This window comes from Amphiura filiformis, chromosome 3, assembly GCF_039555335.1.
Source record: "Amphiura filiformis chromosome 3, Afil_fr2py, whole genome shotgun sequence".
Lineage (NCBI taxonomy): Eukaryota > Metazoa > Echinodermata > Ophiuroidea > Amphilepidida > Amphiuridae > Amphiura > Amphiura filiformis.
The window spans coordinates 44,900,808-44,925,853 of record NC_092630.1 but is presented as its reverse complement, the minus strand read 5'-3'; the positions used below and the strand labels follow the sequence as shown (position 1 = coordinate 44,925,853).

The window sequence follows — 25,046 nt, the reverse complement described above, 5'->3', positions numbered from 1 at the left end:
ACGCATCGATCCGATATTTCGGATATGGATATGTATCGGGAAAAGCACGTGCCCCGGGTGGTTTTCGAAGGGCCCCCCTCGAGGTCAAAGGTCATCTTGCGGGGAAAATGTAAATGATTCCCTCAAGTGGATAGCATGAAGCAGTCAAGTACATAGGTTAAGTGCATAAAAAGAAGTCCACCTGTCCAAGCTGTCAGCAAATTTCACAACACCTGTGGACAGTGAACACCACAATTTCTACCCAGAATTCTTTGCTGCAAATTATTTTTGAATTTCAAACTTTGTCCGATCGGGTTAAACTTGGTGGGTGGAATTCTTGATACGAGGGGAATATATGCGTGAGACAAAATTAAGGTCAACCAAGTGTCAAAGGTCATTGAGGGGCTAAATTTAAACTACGCCCGATTGGGCTTAAACTTGGTGGGTGGAATCCTTCATATGAGGGGAACATGAAAAAATTAAATCAAGGTCAAAGGTCATCCAGGGGCTAAATTTTTAACTTCGCCCGATTTGGCTTAAACTTAGTGAAAATAATTCGCCATATCAAGGGAGCATGAACAAAATCAAACCGAGGTCACTCGAGGTCAAAGGTCATATGGGGTCAAATGTTAGAGCATGCCCAATCGGGTTAAAAAGTGGTAAAAAGATTCCTCAATATGATGGGAACATGTCACCTGATCGATAACGCAAAATAACGAAACATCCTAAAAAAACCTAAGAAAACACAAGAATATTGTAAAATAACACAAAAATTCACAACATTCTCTAAAATAACGGAAAATATCAGTAGATATTATTATAAGATAACACTGAATTTTAGGAAATATTTAAAATAACGTGTTTTATAAGATGACTCCGACAATCACAACATTATGCCTTATATGTTAGGAAAACAATTTTCAAGCACGAATCACGTGGTTTTATTTGAAACAAACTCATATTGACCATAAAAACGAATAAAAACAGCCGGTATTCAAAATTCCCCGGGCGCCGACATTATCGAGTGCAATGACGTCCTAGTAATACAATGAAGCAATACAATTGAGCACAAATAACCATTACGTCATTGCACTTAGACAATTTCGCCCCGGGAATTTTGAATGTCGCGCGTTGAGATCCGACTGTTTTTATTCGTTTTTATGGGCAATATGAGTTTGTTTTAAATAAAACCATGTGATTCGTGCTTGATAATTATTTTTCTAACTTATAAGGCAGAATGTTTGCCGGAGACTCCCTTTAAGGATACTTTGCGTTATTGATCAGGTGACATGGGGCTTTTAAATCACGTGAAACTTTACCAGTGCCCAGTCGCGATGCGACACCAAGAATTGGTGGGGAAGTGAAATCTAGGTGGAAGGCATGAATTGACAAATTTGGCATTTTGTACCAAAACAGTATGTTTCCGGGGGGAATAAAGTTTACGATGGGGTAATATCCCCATGCCCCTCCCCTTGTCACCAGTGGGTCACTATTAATACTGTATCGGGAAGCAAGGAGGTGCTTGGGACCGAGCGGTGACCTTTATATTTAACATGATGCACTTGAAACAAACAAAAAACCTAAACTGACTCATTTCAATATTAAGAATATGATATTTTATATCAGATATGTTATTACGATAGTTCATGGTGTTACAGTGATGTTTTACCTATACATGTTATATTACATTGCGTGTCTTATGTCTTATATATTTTACAGTTTTGCGACATTATGATAATAATGTTATTTTTACAGCATATTATAGCACCATAGAATATTTTACATGAAAATAGAATTTTGTGTTTCAACACTGAGCTACCCAGCAAACATAAAAAATATTTTTAAAACGTTATAAACATTATTTTTATGTCGAGTTATATAAATCTCATTAAAACATTTTAAAACGTTTTATATGAAAAACCACTACAACATTTATCAATGTTGTCAAAATATTATTGTAAAATGTGCTGGTAAACATATTTTGTCAATTCCCAATAACATTATGTTAGAATTTTTTACATGATGTTTTCATTTAATGTTTTCTGAATGTTATTAAAACGTTCTATACCCTTTATACATTTGTGTTTGCTGGGTAGGAAACAGTTAGGCTACACCTGTACATACAAAATTAATAATTATGCTATATAAGATGTTTACGAACAATAGTAGTGATCCTTAATAGCCAGTGCCAAAATCGAGCGACCGTTTAAACAAACAAACATACAAACAAAATACTTCAGAATAAGAAACAAAACGAAATCAAATGTGACCGTTCCCTCAAAACATGGAAAATATTACTTATTGAGATGTTGATACAGCTATAAAGATTTTATCGTACCATACTTTTGAAGATATGTACAATTTCAGTCAATTTGGTATTGTTCTCAATGCAATTCTGAGAGACACGGCAATGATTTTTTTTTTTTTCAAATGCACAGTATGCACAAAATGTCAACAAGCAAATAATGATTTAACTAAATTTCTTATAAATATTATAATTATGTGTTTGATAATAATGCGGCACATCTAACATGTCTAAATCAAGAAAAACACAATTTCAGAAATGTGACAAATTTCATGGTATTTAAAGGTAATGTTTAGATGTTTCTATGTCCCAGTGTGCTCTTCCCTTGTTTTTTGTGGGTGACACGCTTTTATTGAAAATTGTGTAAATAATAAAGTGTAATGCCGGAGTCGTGAATATAATACTCCAATTTTAGCCGTTTAATAATATGCTGTGCATAACTTTTCTGTACAACCCATTACCCAAGTTACAATTACTTGTGTTCAAAATAATATCCAAAACCCTGAGAACATGATAATGATGTACACTAACATTGAGGGATGTAATAAAACGAAACATAACATAATGCTCCATGACTACAGACAGTTCTTTCTGGTTTTGATTGTCTATACCAGTAACTTCTGATTTGACTATAAATAAATACAGAGTAAACTGAACTAAATACATGTAATTGTACTTTAATTGTATTGAAGGGGTATTTTGTGATATTAGCATCCTCTTTTTAAGTTCAATATAGATATCCACCAAAAACTGAGGCAATTTCCAAAACTACAGTTGATTCTGACATTGAATTTACGAGTTACGCATAATTATATACATGTATACAGCGCTCAAAAGGCCATTGTGTTGTAACACAATAGGCCATTGTGTTGTAATTTAAGGGTAAACTACAGGTATTGTTGGTCGAAGCAACCAAAAACAAAACGATTTTCATTATCTAAATCAATATATTATTGAAAAATAACACTTTGATGTTTTGCAAAAGTTCAATCTACAAATCATATACTCTGAAAACTTGTTTGATTAATTGTTGTTAATGAGTTATGTACGTATTACAAAAATGTCGTTGTTTTAGCACTCTTTACAACATAACTAAAGAACCACAGGACCTACGAAAGTATATCTGTGATATTTAAATTCTTCTACACACTCGCTATGAAATAATGCAATTTTTGCCAAAGCTCACAACCTTTCGCAAGATGCTGTGAACTACCAAATCGATTTTTAAGTACTTCAGTGAAAGTCGACACCGCTATGAAACCACATCAAACCCTAAAAAAATCCTGGTCCACCCCAAAGACAAAAGAGACAAGCTAAAAACAGGCAATTGCATTTACGAGATCGGCTGCCAAAACTGCGATCTCAGTTATGTTGGCGAGACCTCTCGTTTGTTTGGGATTAGGCTCGCGGAACACCAAGCGGAAGTTAAGAAAGCCAACGAGAAAAAGTTCACACGGTTAGAACGTAGGGCATCCGAGCAAGAACAAACCAAGTCGGCCATATCTGATCATGTCGCAAGGGCAAATCATGTCGTCAATTGGGAGGATTCCAAGATACTTGGCAAGGAACATGTCAGAAAGTCTAGAGAAGTACGAGAAGCGATGGAGATCAGAAAGAGGGGGACAAAGACCATGAATAGAGAGGAGGGCACTTATTTCCTAAATCACGTATTTGACCCACTTTTGAAGACTGGAAGTAAGACTACTCACAACCGGAAGCCAGTTTCCAGGGAAAGTGGATTAGATGCTCACATCTGATGAAGTCCTCCGACGAGACGGACGAAATATTAGTAAGTAAAACTTACTGGTTTTGGCAAGCAAAATTACTAATTCGGTTTTTAAGTAGTTGCCACCTTAAAACTGACGACAGCCGGAAAATACAAATTGGGCGAATTTGCAAGCAAGTTTATGCACACCCACCCCGCCCACACATGGGACACCGTACCACACACACCCCTATTTATGTAGACATAGGTTTCTGATGGTATGAAAAACTTTTTTGGTATAAGTTGGGAGATGAGACTGTGGATCACAAAGTACCCTTGTAAAGGAAGTACCGCACAGGAAATATCACACGGTAAAATCATGAAATGTCAATGAAACGTGCTTGTGTAAAATGGTTGACTGGTGAAATACAACAAAAGATGACCTTAGCTATTTTAGTTTATAGTACTTTTTGTTAAAACAAAACAAAACAAATAGCACCATAAATTAAGAATATCATGTCATTGTACACTCAATTACTGTATGTCCGGGTGTCTTGGAATTCAGAAATGACTCACGCTCCTTTGCGAAAGGCATTTGTATTTATTTAATCAGAAGAAAAAATATATTTTCAAACTCTTTGCAACAAATTATATAACCATTATACATAACATGCGTACACAAGGTTTGCTTTATCATTAATACTACTGATTCTCCCACTATGTAGCCAACGTTAAGTAACATAAAATAATTGATATTAAACGTTGTAACATGTGTTATATAACGTAACGTTAACATGTGAAGTGTTAATTCAAATAATCTGATGTTCATTAATTGGTATCATATATATCCAGGTAAATTTCAGAAGTTAACTCCGCTACAATTTGTTCGTTTTTGCTTATATTTTTTTTTTTTTTTTTTTTTTTTGCTAAAAAAGTTGAGTGTGGAGTCATCCATCCATAACCCCAAATACATAGGTTATAGGGATCAGGATCAACGTACGCATAGGCGGCGGAAGGGGGAGAACGTCCCCTACTATTGGGTGATTAAAAAAAATCAGAATAGAAGAAAAAATAAAGCAGTAATTGTTCTGTGCATCTTCCCTTTTAGCCCGAAAAACACCGTTGCAAAATTTTGCGCACTTACCCATTTAAAAAAGCAAATAATTTTCACGTTCCTTTTGGACTAAAAATAGCCTTAAATTGAAAATATTTCATTAATGTCCCAGTAAAACAGAAACAAAATACGCCCGTCCACCCCCTAAATTGTACTGCTTCCGCCGCCACTGAACGTAAGACCAATTAAATGTGTTAAAGACTTCATAGAATTTCCTCTGAAAGTTAAAGAAATATAACTTCGCTATATACGTATAATCAATAACGTTACAAATTAATGACTGCACATGTTTTATACTTATTATTCATAATTGGTTGACCTACATTGACAAAACAATTCATTGGGACTTGGGAATGACCCCACATGAAGCAAAGACACAAACAACAGACAGAACTGAATGGAGGAGGCGTACTCGACAGAGGGCAAAGGGCTACACCGGCCTGAGCACCCAGCAAACACAAAACGTTTTCGACATCATCGCAAAAGGTAAGAAAAGGTTGTTTAAATATCGGGTTATATAAAGGATATATAAAAGGTATAAAACGTTTTCATAACATTTAAAAACATTTGCTGATAACCTAATGCAAATATTCTAACATAATATTATTTAAGTGTCAGCAAAATATTGGGCAAAATATGTTTGCAACAAAATATTTTACAATAACATTTTGAAAACATTTTAAAAATATTGTTGTAGTGTGTTTTCATACAAAACGTTTAAAACATTACTACTCTATATAAGCCGACAATTTAATGTTATTAACCCCCCCCCCCCAAAAAATGTTAAAAAATTTTTAGAACATTTTTGTGTTTGCTGAGCAGTTAAGTCAAGTCAAGACAAAACAAGCTTTACGTATGAAAAAGGCGATGAAAAAAAGAAAGATAAATTAATAAAATACAAATCATTAGTCTTTTATTATTAGATGCTAATACTTCACTTTCACCAATAGAAATTATTCCCATCCACTACTGACAAAAGGCCTCCTAGATTTCAGATATAGCTCAACATGCTCAAGGGATGGTCCGATTGCAACAACATGGTATGCTTTCCTCTTTAATGGAATGTAAGGGGAGCACCATTAGATTCCCCCCAACTAAATGAGCACACACACAAGAATTTTGCCTACTATGATTTGTTTTAACCATGTTAACTTGACAAACTTTACCCACTAAGTTTTTAAATGGCTTTAAATTGACCCACTTCACTTAGAATACAATAATGGATGATTTTTTAAACAGATCGCAACAAATCTTTTTTTGTATTCCAATGTTTATTAATTTGTATTCATTTCAAAAAACAAATTAAGTCAATCGTCAATTAACAACAAATCACAAAAAGGCAGCAAGAATTTGGTTACACAAAGTTCTGCAGTCACAATACCCAAGCACTAGGTTTCATGCACATGTACATGTATATTCAATCTTAATATAAAACTGTACAATGTACACATTACATCCTAAAGTCTTCTGGAAATTTAATAGTGCGCCCTAATAGTTTCGGAAAGCAACATAATGTTGATCTACGTAACCAACAGTTGGACGGTCTTCTTCTTAGAATAAAAAAACATCCTTAATAGTCGCAGCATATTGGTCACCATGAAAGAGAGCGAAAGAATCAATAATTATCGTCATCGGCAACTGTACAATGAGAAAATAAAACAAAATGTAGTGGTATTATTATTTAATTTTAAATCATATAACAAACGTCATGATTATGGCATTCTGACGAATCGTATAAATTTGTAGATCTGACTATGTAATGAGGGCAACGTTGTCAACATTTTATTTCCTATGACAAGCCGTTTTCGGCGAATTGCGTTAAGTACTGCACGTGTCACGTAGGGAGTTTAATAATAATCTGCTATTCGGCGTTATGCACAATCTTATTGTGTGGCGTGTTCATCTGCAGTATTTTATTCAAGCCATGGAGTTATTTTCTGAGCTTAATCATATTGCTAAGCATTTTGTTCAATCACTCATAAAGACACGTGATACTGTGTGTATTAGCTGTCGTCAAGGTTTAACTTACCATAGCGGCAACCCCCAACGACGACTTGGAATCCATTATAGTACAGTTGACATAGAATTTCATTATTACTGTAATCAGATTCTGCTACTAATACATCAGGATTTGTGTCTATCTGCAAATATGAAATACAGAAAATGGACGGTGTTAAGGTTGTGTTGGCCTCGCAGGCTTCAAAATCATACAAAATAACTCATCAAAATGACATGTCGATCGAGGTCATTCGCCGAGCTCATTCACCAAACTCAATAGAATGTTCTTTCTTCAATGATTGAATGCAACATAATTGGGTGGATGGTGTTATAGACAATATTGTAGTCTGTCTCGCTCGGCCATCTCTAAATATATACTAAATAGATTCTTGTTATTATCTTTTGAGTAGTTTATCTTCTCCGAGGGGGATATAATAGAACATTTTTAAAATGAAATGGATAATCTGGTCAAATAATGAGTGGGAGATCTTGTCAATTTTTAAATATTTAAAAATAGTTACTTGTTACCTTGCTACATACAAATAAGAAGTACCACCAAAAAGGATCTGTTCAGATCATACCCATCATACTACCTAAATGCTTTGACAAAATGTTATAATGTAAAATATTTTTGCATATCATTTTGAAATAATAAAGTTAGTTACAAACTTTTTGGGCAACATTTTGAAATTTTTTGAAAATTGATTAAATTTATAATCCGACATTTAAAAGTTTTCTGGCAACATGTGTGCTCTTTTGAAAATGTTGTTCTTTATTGTCTGTTTAGCTCAAATAACATGTTTGGCAGACCGAAACTGAAAATGCCCCGAATGTATATTGCTGCATATATACATGATATACATTTTATAATAATATACATTACATAATACCTACTCTTAATAGATATGAATCTGGTTTAACTCCTGTTATATCAATCCATTGACAATCTATATTGTTTGCATATAGATCTACACAATTCGGTGATATTCCTTGTTGTCCTTCACAGCTAAAATAAGGTGTTGCACCAGAGTCACAATATACATCTTCTAGACAGAAACTGGCCTTATGACCCTCTGCTACTCTCTCTCCTTTATGATTCACAATATCGTAATGAGTGAATACTTCCATGCTATGAAAATGTCTGAAAAATTAATGATTCAACTTATTAGTATAATGTGAGATACTAAGGTATGTTTTGGAACAAAAACATCGATTTTTTACCACCATCAGGGACATAATATTTTGGTCTTCACTGCCCATTTGCGATCCATATTATTTATACTCGCGTTGGCTCATCAGTAAGTATTATTGAAACACTATCTTTACACAATGTCATTAATTTGCACTAAGTGAAATAAATCTTTGTAAAGCCACACTCTCCCTCTTCTCCCCCCTACCCCCCCCCCCCACCCTCTCTCCCTCCGCGCCCTCTCTACCTCTCTCGCTCTCCTTCTGAAACCTGGGTAGGCCAGGTCGCCAAATTGAGGTTTTGAATACAAATTAATTGTTGAATTAGCACTCACACCATATTGCAATATTCAATAGCATATATATTTCGACTGCAATTTGGCAACTTGTGGAACAGAGCCGCAAGTAAGCAAATCACCTGATCATATGGTTTTCTTATTTCTACCAATTGTATACGGAGAGGTTGTACTCCCAACGTGAAGTTGTACTGACTGGTAATTATTTCAAGATAACGTAAATACCTGGTTTAAATCACATCTAACCAAATATACCCACGTGTTTCTGTTACTAATGTCATTTCTGCATCTCATGTATTATCATCTGGCGTTCCACAAGGATCGATCCTTGGACCCCTCTTATTTCTGCTCTTTTTCACTGACAATGACATACTAAAGACCTTAAGCACTCAATAGTTAACATGTATGCTGATATGCTACGTTGATGTGTATGTTTGCAACTTAGATGCACAGGCACTAGATAAATGTCTGGATGAAGATCGTACTTGTAAATGCTTTGCTAATAATCTTATGAAAGCAAATATAAACTAAACCAAGACTACAATACTGGGTACACCTGCCAAAACCAGTAAAATTAGTCATGTTTAAGTTCTCATGAATAATGCTGAGACTACAAATGTTTCTGGCTTCAAATATCTTTGTGTTCAAATCAACGTTTGAGTCTTTGTGAGTATATAAATATTAATACTTTATCGGACTTACACGTGACAAGCATGCCAAATCCAGTTATACCGATCTAAAAATGGTCTAAACGCTGCCGTGCCTCTATTCATAATTGCACTGGAAAATCGTAGCAATCTTCTGCTGCCAAAAGATGCAGGCACTGATGATAAACAATTCTCTTCAGCTGCACATTGGAGCATATATTCTGGAAAGTCCTGGAGATAGACTGACTCTTCTAGTCTATGAATATCTAATAAAATATCTGGAAGATCTGTGAAGAGAAGATTGTCGTGTTAACATTAATTGATTACGATAAACATTACATTGCTTGCATTGCATTGCATTATTTACCTACATTATTATTTAAAGGCTCTACGAGCCGTCTTAAGGCCAAAATCCTCTTTTACCCAAATTCACACGAATGCACAACAATAATACACTGCTTGATTAAGTTAACAAATTCGATAAAAAAGTATACTAAATCATGTTTGGACAATATACTGGCATATAAACATTCATACATACATAAACACATTACAAGTTTAATTTTACAATGTTTTTTATCCGATCCTCTTCTTGCTGATGATGATAATGTTCTGTTCACTCAAAGTTCCATTAATGTCCAGTTCCAACTTTGTAATTATTCCATAGCAATAATATCCATGGGCAACGATGATACACAAAATGATGTTTCTTTCACCATTTGCACAATATCTTCAGGAAAATAGGCCTGCCTCAATATCCGCTCTGTTTTCACTAAAATTAACAGATGTGTTGTTTCATAAACCAAGCTTCAGCTTTTATGGAGAATAAGCACCTTCATGCACTCAAAATCTCATGTGTTCACATTACAGCACACAAAACACAACTTTCCATAAATCTCCTTCTGTTCCACTTAAATCATCAAATTAAATTACTCATGGCACATCACAAGGCCCATTCAGTGATTGCTTATCGGGATGATGATCGTAAAAATCATCAAAAGTCAGGTTTTGGCACCTTTCGTGTCATTATATGTTTTGATGGATCCAAGTGTGTGAAAATATTGGATCCAACACTTTTAGGCAATTTATAAACAATTCTAATTTTTTTACACTGACGCTGGGATCACTGAATGGGCCTTTAAGTGTTGACAAAATGTTTTGCTATGCTATGTTCATCCAAATGAAATTTCTTCTCTATTTTATGGGTTTCTCTATAAAAAATGTTCACTTACACTCTCCGCAGACTACGCCAGCCCTGTGATTTCTAGGACATGTTTCGTTCACTGAAAGCTTTCTGTAAGAGCATTCCTGTAACATACGCTCAGATCCATCGCATTGGACATCAGTAATTAATATATCCAGCCTTGGAGCACCGAAATGAACAGACCTCTGTAAGAGTTAGAGTATGAGTTCGTCAAATTAACAAAATACAACACTTTCTTAATGTATCAGGCAAGAACGCTGTTATTTTGCTTCAAACATCAATATCGTAGTATGTAAATACTCAAGAATTACTCAAGTTGCCTGACTTGCATATCAAATTTAAGGGTTAAACTAAATCCTTCTCTTATAATATTCATGGAGGGTATCCCTTTAGTTTTAATCAGAGAGAAAATTGTTAAGCTAAACTTCTGCTTTTCGTAACATGTTGTTAGACCATCGAAGGACAGTGCCAACTACTGTGCCAACTCATGCCAAGCACATAAACAACAGATCCTCTAGTCTTGTCTCGTCTTAAGTTAACGCCATGTTGGATTTCGAAGTGGCAGATTCGAATTGCGCGCGCTAACATAATCCCATGGGGGCGTATACAAACGCGAAGAATGACGGTTTGTCTGTACGCTGGCGACGCAACCACGTAAAGGGCGCACACCACCAAATCACTCCGCGAGCGATGTAATGTGGATGAGTTCCGGTAAAATCGAAATCTTTTTAGAGGTACTTTGGGTCTTTCTGTGAACTTGTAAGGAAAAGGAGAAGCATGTTATAGCTTAAATAAAACATTGAGACCTATACATGAACTTGGATCGCCCCAAAAGGTGCAAAACACAATTTTTGAATAAAGTAGGCCCGCGGATTGAAAAATGGCCAGAAACGGGTTTTCAGGGTATAGAAGGGGTCGAAAATGGTCATGGTGCTGTTTAAGCGCCCATATCTCGAAAATTAATCACAAGACTACCCGTACATTGAAACATATATTAAATTTTCATCGATTTGCAATCGATTGGTAGTATTTTTATAGTCAATTTGTTGCCGAAAAGGCCTAAAATCGCGCACGGAAAAGGTGTGTTTTCACGTGTGTTTCAATGGGACGCTGTATTGGTGGTGTGCGCCCTAAACGTAGTGATTCGAATCTGTCACTGCGAAATCCAACATGGCGTTACTTTCAACTTGAGACGAGACGCACTTTAGACCTGGACGATCCATGACCTTGAAGTCGAGATACCACGATCAAACATTCTCAGACACTCTCTACTGAACAGCCCGCATGTGGAATGCTCTCCCTGCGCATATCCCTACTATCAGACCTCGGGCCAACTTCAGCAAGGAGGCTAATAGCTTTCTGGGCGCAAACCTGTCAGCAGTCTCTACCAGAAGTTAGTTTCATGCTGCTAATGCCTAGATACGTTCGTATGCCTTTACATAAATAAAAAAAGTTCAGCTATGTCAGATCTGCTGACCGTTTGAAGATGGTCAAAAGCTTATACTTATCAATTAGATAATTAAACTTACTTCTAAAGCATATCTTGCAAATCCCATTCCCATTTGCCTGCAGAGGACAGCCGCGTCGAAAAGATCCCATCCTTCACTACATATCGTGCCCCATGTATTATCTATTTCTATCAATACACGCCCTTGATTGGGTGAGAGCTCTGTTCCTCCTATGACTTGTACCTGTCTCAAATAGATAACCGAAATGAAACAAAAAATCAATCGGTTAGAATGTACTAGATTATTATACAGATGTTGATAAAAAATAATATAGTAATAACATTTATTATTTTTAAATTTTTAACTAATTTGCTAACAAATTCAACATTGATGCAACATGCCCGGTGTGTGTGAAGAAGAGGCTGGAACCAGATCTGGTATTTTCTGGTATGGCGCTGCTCTTCATAATCATAAGGCCATTTTATCCATGAGCTGAAAGCACAATATGAAAACAAGCTGGTCACTAATAGCTGAATCTGCTATCATTGCTGCAATGCCTAACAATTCAAATTGTAAATGGCCTTGAGCATGACACCGTTTACCAACTGTCAACATTTGAATGCCTCAGTCGAAAGTCACTTTCTATGAATTCGCCGGCGAAGTGTTGCATGTAATCTGTCTATGTCATGTACTAGTCCCAATTCCAGAAGGTGCGTGACCGTGCGTGATCCAGTTATGTACCCGCTTCGCTGGCGAATAATCATCTAATGTAAATGATACCCCATCGGGCAAACTGGTCATCGGAGAGACATGGAAATAATTCCTTTTTCGAATTATATCTGTCATGAAGAATTCTTCTTCCGCCGATTAACCTGTAGGGGTCATAAGGTCTATCAGTTATAATGTACATTTTTCGGGACATTTTTGCACCTTTTAGAAAGGTAACCAGCTGTTTTACGGTTAAAGGTAAACTATTATGCAACGCGTACCTTGTCTTTGACTCCAATATCAGGAACGTGGCATTTTACCCCTGCATCGTTCGTATGTGTACAGTCTCTACTGGCATTCCAAGAACCGTGGTTGCAATCTAGAATGTCTTTTTCATCTCCTTTACAGCTGACTTTGTTCAGCCAAATAGGACCAATTCCTAGAATGAGAATTGAAATGGTGCTATTAATTAAAGCCATATTGTATCATTTCCATAAAAAATAGATTTGCATTTATTTTGCACAAAGTGTTAGTTTTCACCGTCAGATATGTCCATTTTTGATTTGGACCCGAACAGATCGGGCAAAACCACAGAATACTGTTGTCAAAACAAAGAAAATCGCTATTTAAGGGTATACGAGGTATTGTTGGTCGAAGCAGCCAAAATTGATTTTCATTATCTGAATCAATATATTATTGAAAAATAACACTTTGGTGTTTTGCAAAAGTTCATTCTACAAATCATATACTTTGAAAACTTGCTTAATTTATTTTTGTTAATGAGTTATGTACGTTTTACAAAAATGTTGTTGTTTCAGCCCTCTTTACAACATAACTCAAGAACCACAGGACCTACAAAAGTATATCTGTGATATTTGAATTCTTCTATACGCTCGCTATGAATTGAGCAATGCAATTTTGGCTAAAGCTCACTACCATTGGCAAGATGCTGTGAACCACTTTTTTTTTGCTGCTTCGACCAACAATACATCGTATATCCTTAATACCTGCGCATAATGTCGCCAATGCGCGTCACTCTGCCTATCATAACTGAGTTCGGTTCTTTTGATGTGTTATGACCTTTCCACAAGCCGTGTACGTACGATGTCATATGCACTATTTGACTAATATTTCGATCACAATAATAAATTTCGACTGAAACAACGGTTTATTATTAAATCTAGATTTCTAGAAATGGATCCACATACATCAGTTGCTTCACAATTATTCCCCGCACAATTGCTATATCATGATACAGGCTGCATCAAACTGATTGGAACCAATAAGTTTTGATGGTTATTGAAAAGCATACTTCTTCGATATGCAACATTGGGTCCTCTTGAATTGACCATTACTGTTATGTGACGGTTCATGACATTGATCAACAAACTCTATGTGGATCCTATGTTGCATTGTGATGTGACTGACTTCATGTCCATACCACTGGAAACTGATGGGCACCAATCATTTTGATACAGCTTTCTAAAACCTGTGTGGTCCTTTCAACACACATGGCTCGATCATACCAATACCATTTGTGAAATAAAAATTCCATCATGTATTTTCTTGGCAGCAGATCTTCAAGGGTACATTGGCGAGCATATCCTAATACAACTTCTTATTCACTAGAAATACTATTTTGCCGTGTCCAGGGTACAAAACATCATATTATATTGTTTTGTATAAAATGTACCAAATCATATTCAATCTATTCAATTCAATCTATTCAAGAATTCTACGGATTTTTTTATAAACCTGGTAAGGCAAATATTCATTATATAATACGATTACCAACCTTGTCCATATCCACCATCAGTGACCAATTCCTTAGCACTTCCAAATCCTAGTTGTCGGCAAACAACATTAGCGCTGACTTTATCCCAACCCTTAGAGCACACAGTTCCCCACTTGCCTCGATACTTGACCTCAACTCTACCCTCACCAAAGTTACCACCTCCTCGAAGTCGGATCCACGGAAGAGGCTGTAGGTTTAAAAAGAGAATTCGAAATTTGTATGGACCATCTTGAATATCGTGAACGACGAGACTGCCCTTGCTATGAAATGGCTCTGATTTTCTATTTCCTTACATCTTATACCTAAGAGTAAATAGTCTTATTTCCAGCCGTCGCATACGGTACTACAATAATCTCCATTGGAAACTTATTGCTTAAAAGTTGACTTCAATTTGTGGAGTACGAGTTTTTATACCAAACAGTTCACGAGTCAACGGTCATCTATGCCCTAGTTGTCAAATGAACATAATTTGTTTATACATTGAACCAAAGATGAAATAAATTACGAGGGGCGGTCAAAAAGTTCGGGTATGCTACTTTGTCGCACGGTATTGAATTTGGTCTCATTTGAAAACATGTTCCTTCAAAACATTACTTCAAAATATACGATTTTTGCATAACTGTATATGGGAAGCCTACCTCCTTGAATACACCGGTACTACCAAAAGTGAACACAGGGTCGTCGTGTAATTTGCTCCCGACGGTGGTGAAAATTAAAATGAACAATGTACAGTTGCTGTAAATGATGATGAAGTCCTTGATATTCAACAGCAACGAAATCATCCTTAGAGTTCAAGGATGGAATGAGCGTCCTTGGAGATCATCCAAAGGACTTGCTGACGTCACCACTAATGATAAACGTGCTGGTACAGTGGCATTGATAATGAATAAAGAATCAAACAAGAACGATGTGATAGCCACAAAATATAACAACTCTGATGGAAGTGTTTTTAACATATATCCATTAACATTTGAGTATTCCAGGGTATCTTCTAGATGGGGCCCCAGAATCTTTATGCACAAAATTGGCAGCAGTTGACATACGAAAGTAATCCATTGAGTGGACGCACCTGGATCTCCCACCCCTAAGAAGATCATCACCCGGTCACCATAGTGTTTTCTGAAATTCCGGGAGAGTCTTGATGACAGTTCATTTGCCAAATGAAAGTACAATCATAGGCATATATCATACAATTTTGATAGCAAAGTGAAGAAGGTTGGTTGTAGGAATAGGAATGTTCTTGGATTGTGTCCTGTACCCTATTCTCAGTTTGTCAAGCTGTCATTCACGACAGAGGGGTCATTTAACTAAAGAAACCATATTGTGGTCCAGGCACGGCCTCCACTTATTGAAACCTATTTAAGAATTTTAAGCCAAACCTTCATAATATCAGGTTTATTGGGTGAGCATTCACTGAAGAGTGGCTCATGGAGCAATCGGAAGACTTCCATTTTGTCGATATAGAACGTTTAAAAAAATTGCGACGGGTGCATTAAGGTATGCAATGACCATTGTGATAGAAAGTACCTTGTTCTACGAGCTTATTGACCACCCTTCGTACATCTGCTTTGATTAAACATGCAAAATGTTTTATTATCCAGCGTGGTCCGGAAAAACAATAGTTAAAACAAATACAACAAATCGAACATTTACCCGTGACTTCACAGGTTGCTCATTCTGAATACCAAACTCCACTTTGTTGCTTTTGAAAGCTTCTGGCGGCGGTGGTGTTATCTCATTTTCCTCAACTACTGTGTTGACTTTTTGTCTCATAAACTTCATTGGTTCCTCAGCATCTAATACCAGATCTCCGCGCTTGCATTTGATTTGGACGGAACTTTTTGAAGTGCAGGATTTCCAATCTTTAAGATCGTCCATGGGGCAGTCACCAAATACGCTTTCCTTGCCAGAGCAGCCCACGTTGGTCAACATTATACTCTTTCGTTTGTGCTGGCGTTTTCTGAAACATAATTAAAATAGATGAATGTAAAGTATAGAGTATAGAGAGGTAGTGCAAATATATGTGACTGACTCATGTAATCATTATATTAATTCGTTTCTGGATAAAACACAATCATGCAAAATTATAAACAATACACAATCCAGCACTGCTGTCAAATCATTTAAAGTTGAACCCCTGCGTATATACACACATTATAGACACGCGTAAAACTGTTTGTACTGCCGTGCTTGGAAGAGTATTTTGTATACTTTTGTATATGGGCACACGGAGTAATCTATACCAAAGTTATACGTGTGTTTATTGCGTATATTAAAATATTTTGACACCACAGAATATATAAATGAGTAATGATGTGGGTCCGATTTAGAAGAGCCCCGCAGGGCTAGTAAGTCGACTTATGAAATGGGGGACGGGTATTCTAAGCGATTTTTAATTCCGTTAGATACAGCCGTCAACCTCATTCTTCACGCACTGCCTTCTTTAGGTGGCTAATTTAACTAACTTTGATCGCTATTGTTTTTTATTCAAATGCATGTTGCTACAAGTGTTCGTACGGACAAACTGGCCCAGCAAAGATCAAAATGTGATATTTACACCCCTACTAGGCTGTTGTCGGTCTTATTACTTGAAGGGTATGTTAGCACACATATTTGGATAAATTAAAAAAAATGCAAAAATCGGATTTTGTTGTTGTTGTTGTTGTTTTTTTGGTATTTATTTTCTTAGATTCTCTGATATAACTAACGACAGCTGAGTTCTGAGCTGACAATATGGTGTACAACATTTAAACATTATTCCGCGCTAACTTACCCGGTATCTCCTATTGGAACGGCATCTGGAAATCCCAACATTCCACATACTACTTTGGAATCGGTGATATCCCAGTCGTCTGAACATATGGCACGCCATCTATTCCGGGCATACACTTCAAGGAAACCATCGGATGCTGGCATTAAGGTGGAACTGCTTGTAAGGCGGACCTTCATCTTTCTTAATCTCTATGGAAGGGTGGAAGGACGTGAACGGGCAAGTGTGAGTAGGAAGAAAGAAAGAAAATGAGAAGATAAGAGGAAAGGTGGCAAGGAATCAAGGCAGGAAAGCACACAAACACGGAGAAGAATGAAAGAAACAGAAAGTGAAAGGGCAAGCAAGAATGGTATCAAATAAAAATGATGGTAATAATTATTTTGGTGATAAACATAACAATATAATAGTAATGATAATCATAATATTAACAACAATAACAATGACAATTATAATAATGATGATAATGAAATGAGAATAATTTGTGATCTTACATGGTGCACGACATGACATTTTCACATACCAAATCACGCTTTACAAAAAAGGTTTACAATAATTTTTAATAAACACCATTTTCGCAATATTATGCAGGAATAAAATTCAAATCAACAGATTGCAAATTGATTTAAAGAATTTTTTACACACAAGAAGGGAGAAAAGAAAAAGAGAAAGAATCGGGAAGTACTATGTGCCGAAATCACAAAACTAAAATTAATTCCGCGTTGTCCCAAAACACTTTTTTAAATTCCGTTGTTTCCAAGTGGTGCCTTGAAAAACAGCTGTTCGTTGAGTTGAGGGACAGACCAAATTACTAAAAGTATATCTACATCAATTTATTAAAGAGCTTATGTGTAAGGTTATCATTACTACACTACCATACTCCTATTGCTGCAGACGCCAGAGCTAGAGGTACCCCGAGAGGTACACTGCTGCCCAGCTACTTTGTGGGCTACCAATGCAGTACCAATCCCGTACCAGTGTGTGTGTACTGTACGTGTGATTCTGATGTGGGTACTCTAAAGTACTCTAGAGTATCCACACAGGTAGAGTACCATTGAAGTAGCTGGCAGCAGTGTACCTCTGGGGCGGCAGCAAGAGGAATCTAGTCATGGTGGCTCTGAAAAGAGCCGTCCAATATATTGCGTGAGACGAAACACAAATTGAAACAATGCAAGTCTTTTTTTTACTCGTCCGCTGTCGAAGTGATGATGTAAAAGGATTAATTACCATAGCAATAGAGGAATACAATATTTGAATAGATCGCCCAGCACTACAACGTTCACGTGGTACCTATGCATTGAACCATAGATGTCAAAGAAAGGCTGATCACTCGCACCTGTAAGATTAGTACTTTTGAACGGAGCGGTATTGAATTCAATCTATGTTTGCAGACATACACGGGTGATTAGTGCAATCTGCTTGTAGTGCAGAGCGATCTATTCAAAATTGTATTCCTCTATTGCTATGGTAGTTACATGGTAGTTAATCCGATTATTACGTAACTTCGACAGCGTATAAAGTAGCAACTGTAACATATCAAGCAAAGCAGGCGAAACTTTATTAAGAAACTGCATATTCCTAAATAAAAAGTCTTAGAAAGAATGAATACGATTAGTTACAGATACCAGATTGCCAGAATCAAATTTACTTACTTGTTTTCGTCGATATGCTTTCTGTTCTTCCAGAGTTTTTTTCTCACATCGGATACCAACGTCTTCACGGTGAGTACAATCATTTTCTCCTACTGGATTATGACGACATTTCCACAGGGAGGTTTCGTTTCCATAACATCTGACATTATCAAGCCAAATATCTCCTGTAATCGTTTAACAGAATTAATTCCAAACACTGTCATTTTGAGATTGTGATAATCTGTGATTAGAGAATCAAATATGGAGGTTTATATTTGTCATGAAGGCAACCATACAATTTTTTGTTTTTTTTGCCTTCAAATACTAATATATTATCAATTGGAACATCACTATACGGCATATATACAAGACAATATATGAAGACTTAAGGAACTTAGTCACATTATGTCTGAGTGAGTGACATTCTATCATTTCATTACGGTGTAACTACAGCTCTGAAAACCTTTTTTCCGAGCCCTTACTTTCTTATCAAACCACTCATGGGGAAACCATAATGAGTGTAAGAAATACTACTACGTACCCAAAAGATAATTATGGCTATGTATTAAGTAATAAGCCTTTTGAAAACTTGTTTTAATGACTTAATGTTATAAATATCTACCATTAAGTATCATCTTCAAAATGCACCATTACCATACCAGAGCGTATTTAGACGTCCCTGCTTATGCGGCAAATTGCATTTATTGAATGTGACAAATCTGGATGGCTCTATTTACCCAACATTTGATGATAAAATTATCCATTGTCATATCATTGGCCTTTTTGGAGTGCGAATAATTTCACTCTCTAAACAGAGCCAATCCATGTCAACTCCAGGGATGTGCACCGCAACACCTCTTCAATTTTGTTTTCTGTGTGGTGGTAGATATTGATGAGAAAGTAAAATCCTGAAAATTTGAGCTTCATACTCCATTTCGTTTTCCAGTGACATTTAGGGGGGGGGTCAAGGTAGCAAGGGCAAAGTCCCCCCCCCACCCTCCAGAAAATTTTCAGGGACAAAGTGGTGACGACAAAGAGCAAAATGTCCTTAAAAATTACCAAAATGGGACAAAAAAAATGACAAATGGGTACGTAAATCTGGCTTTGCCCACTAAATAGGTACGAAAATCTGCCCCTGTCCCCTAAATGGGGACAAGAGCTTTGCTTTGCCCCCTCACTCACACCAAATTCCTGGCTACGCCTCCCACTGTTTAAATCATTTTAAATCTTACCTCTTCCTTGTCCAAAGTATGAGTCAAAGATATAATTCTGAGCACCGATGTAACCCAGCCACCTACATACAACATTACTGATATCCATATCCCAGCCATCGTCACACACTGTTCCCCATTTACCCTAAGGAAAAGGAGATGAGAGTAAAACATATTATTATTCTTTTATCATTATTAGTTGTAACTTGTACTAGTATTTATGTAGCATGTTATCATGGTTATATTATATTAATAGTAAACCTCAACCAAATTTTTTTTAATGAATGACCATTATTCCAAAATGGTTGATCATATGCCATTTTTGGGGTATCCCAGCAAACACAAAACGTTTTCGACATCATTCACAAAAGGTTATAAAAGGTTGTCAGAAAACGTTTAAATGTCGGGTTATATAAATGGTATATTAGGAGTATAAAACGTTTCATAACCTTAAAAAACATTTTTTGATAATCTACTGCTCAGCAAACAGAAATGTTTTACAGAAAACGTTTAAATGTCGGGTTATATAAAGGGTATAAAAACGTTTTAATAACATTCCAAAAACATTCTTGAAAACTTGATACAAAACATTCTAAACAGAATGTTATTTTGGGGTTGAAAAATATTTAGCGAAAAATGTGACCGTACACCACGAATGAGCCGTAAATGTCCTCAATTGTATTCTGAGTTACAGTGTAAAATGGGCATGAAGGTCATATTCATAGGTATTTCAATTTGGTGCTACGTGTATCTCATTAAATGATGTACACGTAGCACCAAATTGAGGTACCTATAAATACGACCTTCATGCCCATTTTACACTGTAACTCAGAATACAATTGAGGACATTTACGGCTCATTCGTGGTGTACGGTCACAAATGTTTGCCCAAAATATTTTCAATAACGTTTAAAAACGTTTTCATGACCTTTATATAACCCGACATTTAAATGTTATTAAAAGGTTTTGAAAAAAACATTTTAAGAACATTTCGGTGTTTGCTGAGTTCAAATATTTTAACATAATGTTATTTAAGTATTGACACAATATTTGGCAAAAATGGTTTGGTTTTTTTGAAAACATTTAAAAATATTGTTGTAGTGTGTTCTCATACAAAACGTTTAAAAACATTATCATGACTTTTATATAACCCGACATTTTAATGTTATTAAAACGTTTTTACCTAAACCAAAAGCCAAAATATAACTTATTTAAAACATTTAATATGACACCTCACTTGTTGCAATGGTCCCCTTGATGCTGCAGCAGCGGCGTGCATTTAAAGGTGGGTAACCTGATTGACAACCTCATCCCCTCACTTTACCCCCCATCAAAATGCTGATTTTGGTATCAGGTGAAATAGTACATTTTAATTTATAATAATATTTCAACACAGTTACAAAATATGCAACATCGCAAACCAATCGAAACCACAAAATATTTTAAAAAACATAACACATCTTTAAAAGACTAAACGAAAATTTAACAAGAAATTCACATCCAATATTTTTAAATGAATACAGACAAATATCTACTCAACCATACAACAAGGACTGAAATAAGATCGATCTTTGGCAAAATTCTTTTTCCAGATTCCAGTCCCTCTCCTTAAAACTCCTCATCAGTCCTCATAGCTCCTCATCAAGCATACCGTAGAATTCTATCTAGAAGCATATATATGCCTATAAACGAGGTTTTTTTAACGAAAGATATGAAAGGCCAATACCCTTCTCAAAAACATTGCAATAGATTGGTCTTACAAATATACATGTTTGTACAGCCGCCTTTATCAGTAATATAGTTGTTCAAACTCCAAATAAGGTTTTTGTTTAGAGGCATATATATGCTTGTAGACGGAATTTTACGGTATACCATCGAGAACTCAAACAGTTTTATAATATCATTTTTTTTTATATCAAGAGCAAAGTCCAGACAATAACATACCTTATGAAGTACCTCCAGTCGACCTTCCCAAGGGTTACCGTATAAGCTTCCTACTAGTCTAACTTTCTTCTCCTTTACTGGTTTCTCCTCCGTTCTTATTTGTTCCTTTTCTTTTACAGGTTTTGTCTCTGCACCAGATCCCGATAAGTCATTTTGGGATTGTCCCGTGTGAAACAGTACTGAGCTTATTAAACATAGTAGGAACAGACTTCTGCAGATTATATACGACGACATCTTCGCTCTTACTTCTTCCACCAAGTCCAGCGCTTATGTGACTGTTCCCTTGCAGCAGTGGCGTACACGTGTGCAGATATCACTGAAGTTGTGTAAGGTTTTGTTATTCAGTTTCTACAGACCTCAAGGGCGTCAAAAAATCCCGGTCTCCTTCAACCTATTGAATGATAAATAAAATATAAGTATTAAGTCAATGAAGCGTTTATTATGTAGTGAAATTGTCACCTAATTGGTGCAATTATTATTTGATATAAAATGTGCTTTTGATAGAAGCATATTATAGACCTACACGTGAAAAATACCAGGGGAAAATACTTTGGATTATTTGTATATCAAAAATAACGATATTGAATATTGATTTGACATAAAGCCAAAGGGTCGACGTTTTGGTAACAACCGGCACTATAAAAAAAAAGTAAGAAATACTAATGATTTTCTAAGAAATTTATATTGGTTAATCGGAGTTTTTTTTTTTTCTTTTTTTATAATTATTTATTTATTTATTTTTTTTTTTTTTTAACTTTCAGTACGAGTAGGTCCCTGTCGATTTCTTGAAGCTTGGCTAGTGGTCAGGCTTTCTAAGCCAGTAGCCTAGCACTACCAATGTGCATCCATTTTATCATGTTTATTGACATATCTTTCTAGGTGATGTGTGATGTGAAATTGTAAGCACTGGTATATAGACTAATTAGGCTTAATTAGTCTTAGGAAGCCTGACCACTGCATGCTTCGAGAAACCGGCCCTTGGTCTTTACAATTTTATAGAATTTGATTAATTATAAATCGTGTCCCTAAACAAAATTATTCTGCGGTATCTGCATCTCTTCCCCTAAAATAGCAAACTTTCTTGAATAATTGAATTACAGTGATACACCGATAACTAAATATCTCAAAAAAAGTAACTAACCCCCCATAAATAATGGCCATTATTCAAAAGGGGCTATTGTATTACAAATCTGTAAAATGCGTTGGAAGCAGAATTTATTTCTGCGCATTTTGACACCTCATTTGATACGATAGCCCAGAAAACAACAAAACACCGGTCAATGTAATGTTGTGAGGTCCAGATTTGAAAGTTGCACTTACATACAATACAAAAACACTCAGATATCATTACACAGATTTCCTTCCATTATACTGAATACAAAATCAATACAATTTACTGCCACTTTCAAATCTTGGGTTACATTGATTTAAATGTACGCTGTGACGTCAATATTTAATCAATTGCTACAAATGAGGTATCAAAATGTGCAGAAATAAATTCTGCTTCCAACGCATTTTACAGATTTGTAACACAATCACCCGTTTTTGAATAGTGGTCATTATTTAAGGGGAGTTGGTAACTTTTTTGAGATGTTTATAATCAAGAGTGGCATTATGGCATAGGGGGGCCTATTATGTATGTTTATATAAATGAAACTGCATGACAATTCATGATGAAACTTCAAACTAAAAAGAATTAGGAATTGTATACATATAATCACTATTTAAACATTCTTGATATTTAAGCATATTCACACTTGAAACAAGAAAAACTTTGTCAAAAGTTTGATGTATAATTATTTGGAATTGCTCATCCACATTATAAATTTTAGATACGTAACACTTTCACAACTGCTGTCCATATTAATTTGAGGGATATTGTGTTAACATTTTAATTTCAAGGTCCTCGCGCGCATTTAATCTAATAAAGCCATGAAATGCCAAAATTAATAAATAGTATCAAAAACACCTTATCTTAAAATATGACAACTTAGCCCACAATTATCACGTTAATGGAGACGCTTTTCCCTGCGCTTTTTGCCAGATAATCCCCCTGTTCCTTAACAAGTTATATACTGTATCTCCTTTGAAAATAGTTTTCAAATGTTACGTGCATATTTTACGATTTGTTGCCCGGGGTTTGTTTTAAACAACTTAGACAAAATGATGTGGTAAAGTCTATGTAGGTGTGAGAGAGAATCCAAAAGCAAGATACCCCAGAGCTTGATATGATCATGTTGGTTTATTATGATTATGGCCACTAATAAGGACAGTTTCGGTCTATTATTAGTATCCTATCATATGTCAACTTTCATCTAATAATACAGGTCTGAAATCTAGGCTAGGTATAGTCTGTGGTGTCAATTATATTGCACAAATACCTATAGAGCATCATCATGATCATGGAAACGGTCGTATAAAAGCACTACCAAACTTTGACCCCTTTATAAAATATTCAATATCTGGTCAGAATTAGGGTAAGAATATTACATATTCTTAAACTTTGTCCTTAAATATTTGACGAAAAATGGTGAAATTAGCATCTTGTGTCGTTGAGATATATTAAAGTTTATTATTCCAATTTGCGATAGTACATCAATAGAGAAACTTCGTTAAAAACAGTTGATATTTTTTTGGTAATGAAAATGTACTTCAGCTGGCTTTTGAACTTAAACATATCAATATCCTATTCATTGCCAAAAATGAAAGGGAACTGATATTTTGAGATTTCGGGAAATTTGGTTTTGCACCTTAGTTTTTGCTAACTGCTTTTTCATTTTCGCCATTTTTGCAGAATAATGTTGCTTCCCTTCCAGTCCTAAATTTGTTGAAGTTCAAATAGGGCCTACATCCCATTTCCACCTAAGTTTAATTTTCAGATTTTACCCAGGTCCTGGGTCTGCTTATGGGGTTTAAAATAGGCCTTAATATATCACAAAATGCCATGTAAATAGAAATGTAATAATTCATGCGATTTTTTTATGGATAATCTCAACCTGAAATGAACAGAAATTTAAAAAAATAAATAACTCATTCAAATGATGACCTTTCTGTGTACCACTACATTTTGTATAAATGTAACAATATTAGTAGAAAAGCAGTTATAT

General features: G+C 35.7%; 1 protein-coding gene across 1 annotated transcript in view; it reads right to left on the bottom strand.

The window, feature by feature from the left end:
• Positions 1-5,990: 5,990 nt before the first annotated feature.
• Positions 5,991-25,046, bottom strand: part of LOC140148583 (lysyl oxidase homolog 2A-like) — a 32,815-nt gene continuing 13,759 nt past the window's right edge. The window contains exons 3-15 of the mRNA XM_072170590.1: positions 21,940-22,330; positions 20,018-20,141; positions 18,807-18,970; positions 17,161-17,348; positions 16,041-16,347; positions 14,388-14,574; positions 12,874-13,031; positions 11,966-12,127; positions 10,465-10,621; positions 9,288-9,519; positions 7,996-8,242; positions 7,133-7,244; positions 5,991-6,741 (exon numbers count right to left, since the gene is read on the bottom strand). Of these exons, the coding sequence (XP_072026691.1) occupies positions 6,719-6,741; positions 7,133-7,244; positions 7,996-8,242; positions 9,288-9,519; positions 10,465-10,621; positions 11,966-12,127; positions 12,874-13,031; positions 14,388-14,574; positions 16,041-16,347; positions 17,161-17,348; positions 18,807-18,970; positions 20,018-20,141; positions 21,940-22,173 (2,295 nt within the window). The 5' untranslated portion in view covers positions 22,174-22,330 and the 3' untranslated portion in view covers positions 5,991-6,718. The remainder of the gene's footprint in view (positions 6,742-7,132; positions 7,245-7,995; positions 8,243-9,287; positions 9,520-10,464; positions 10,622-11,965; positions 12,128-12,873; positions 13,032-14,387; positions 14,575-16,040; positions 16,348-17,160; positions 17,349-18,806; positions 18,971-20,017; positions 20,142-21,939; positions 22,331-25,046) is intronic.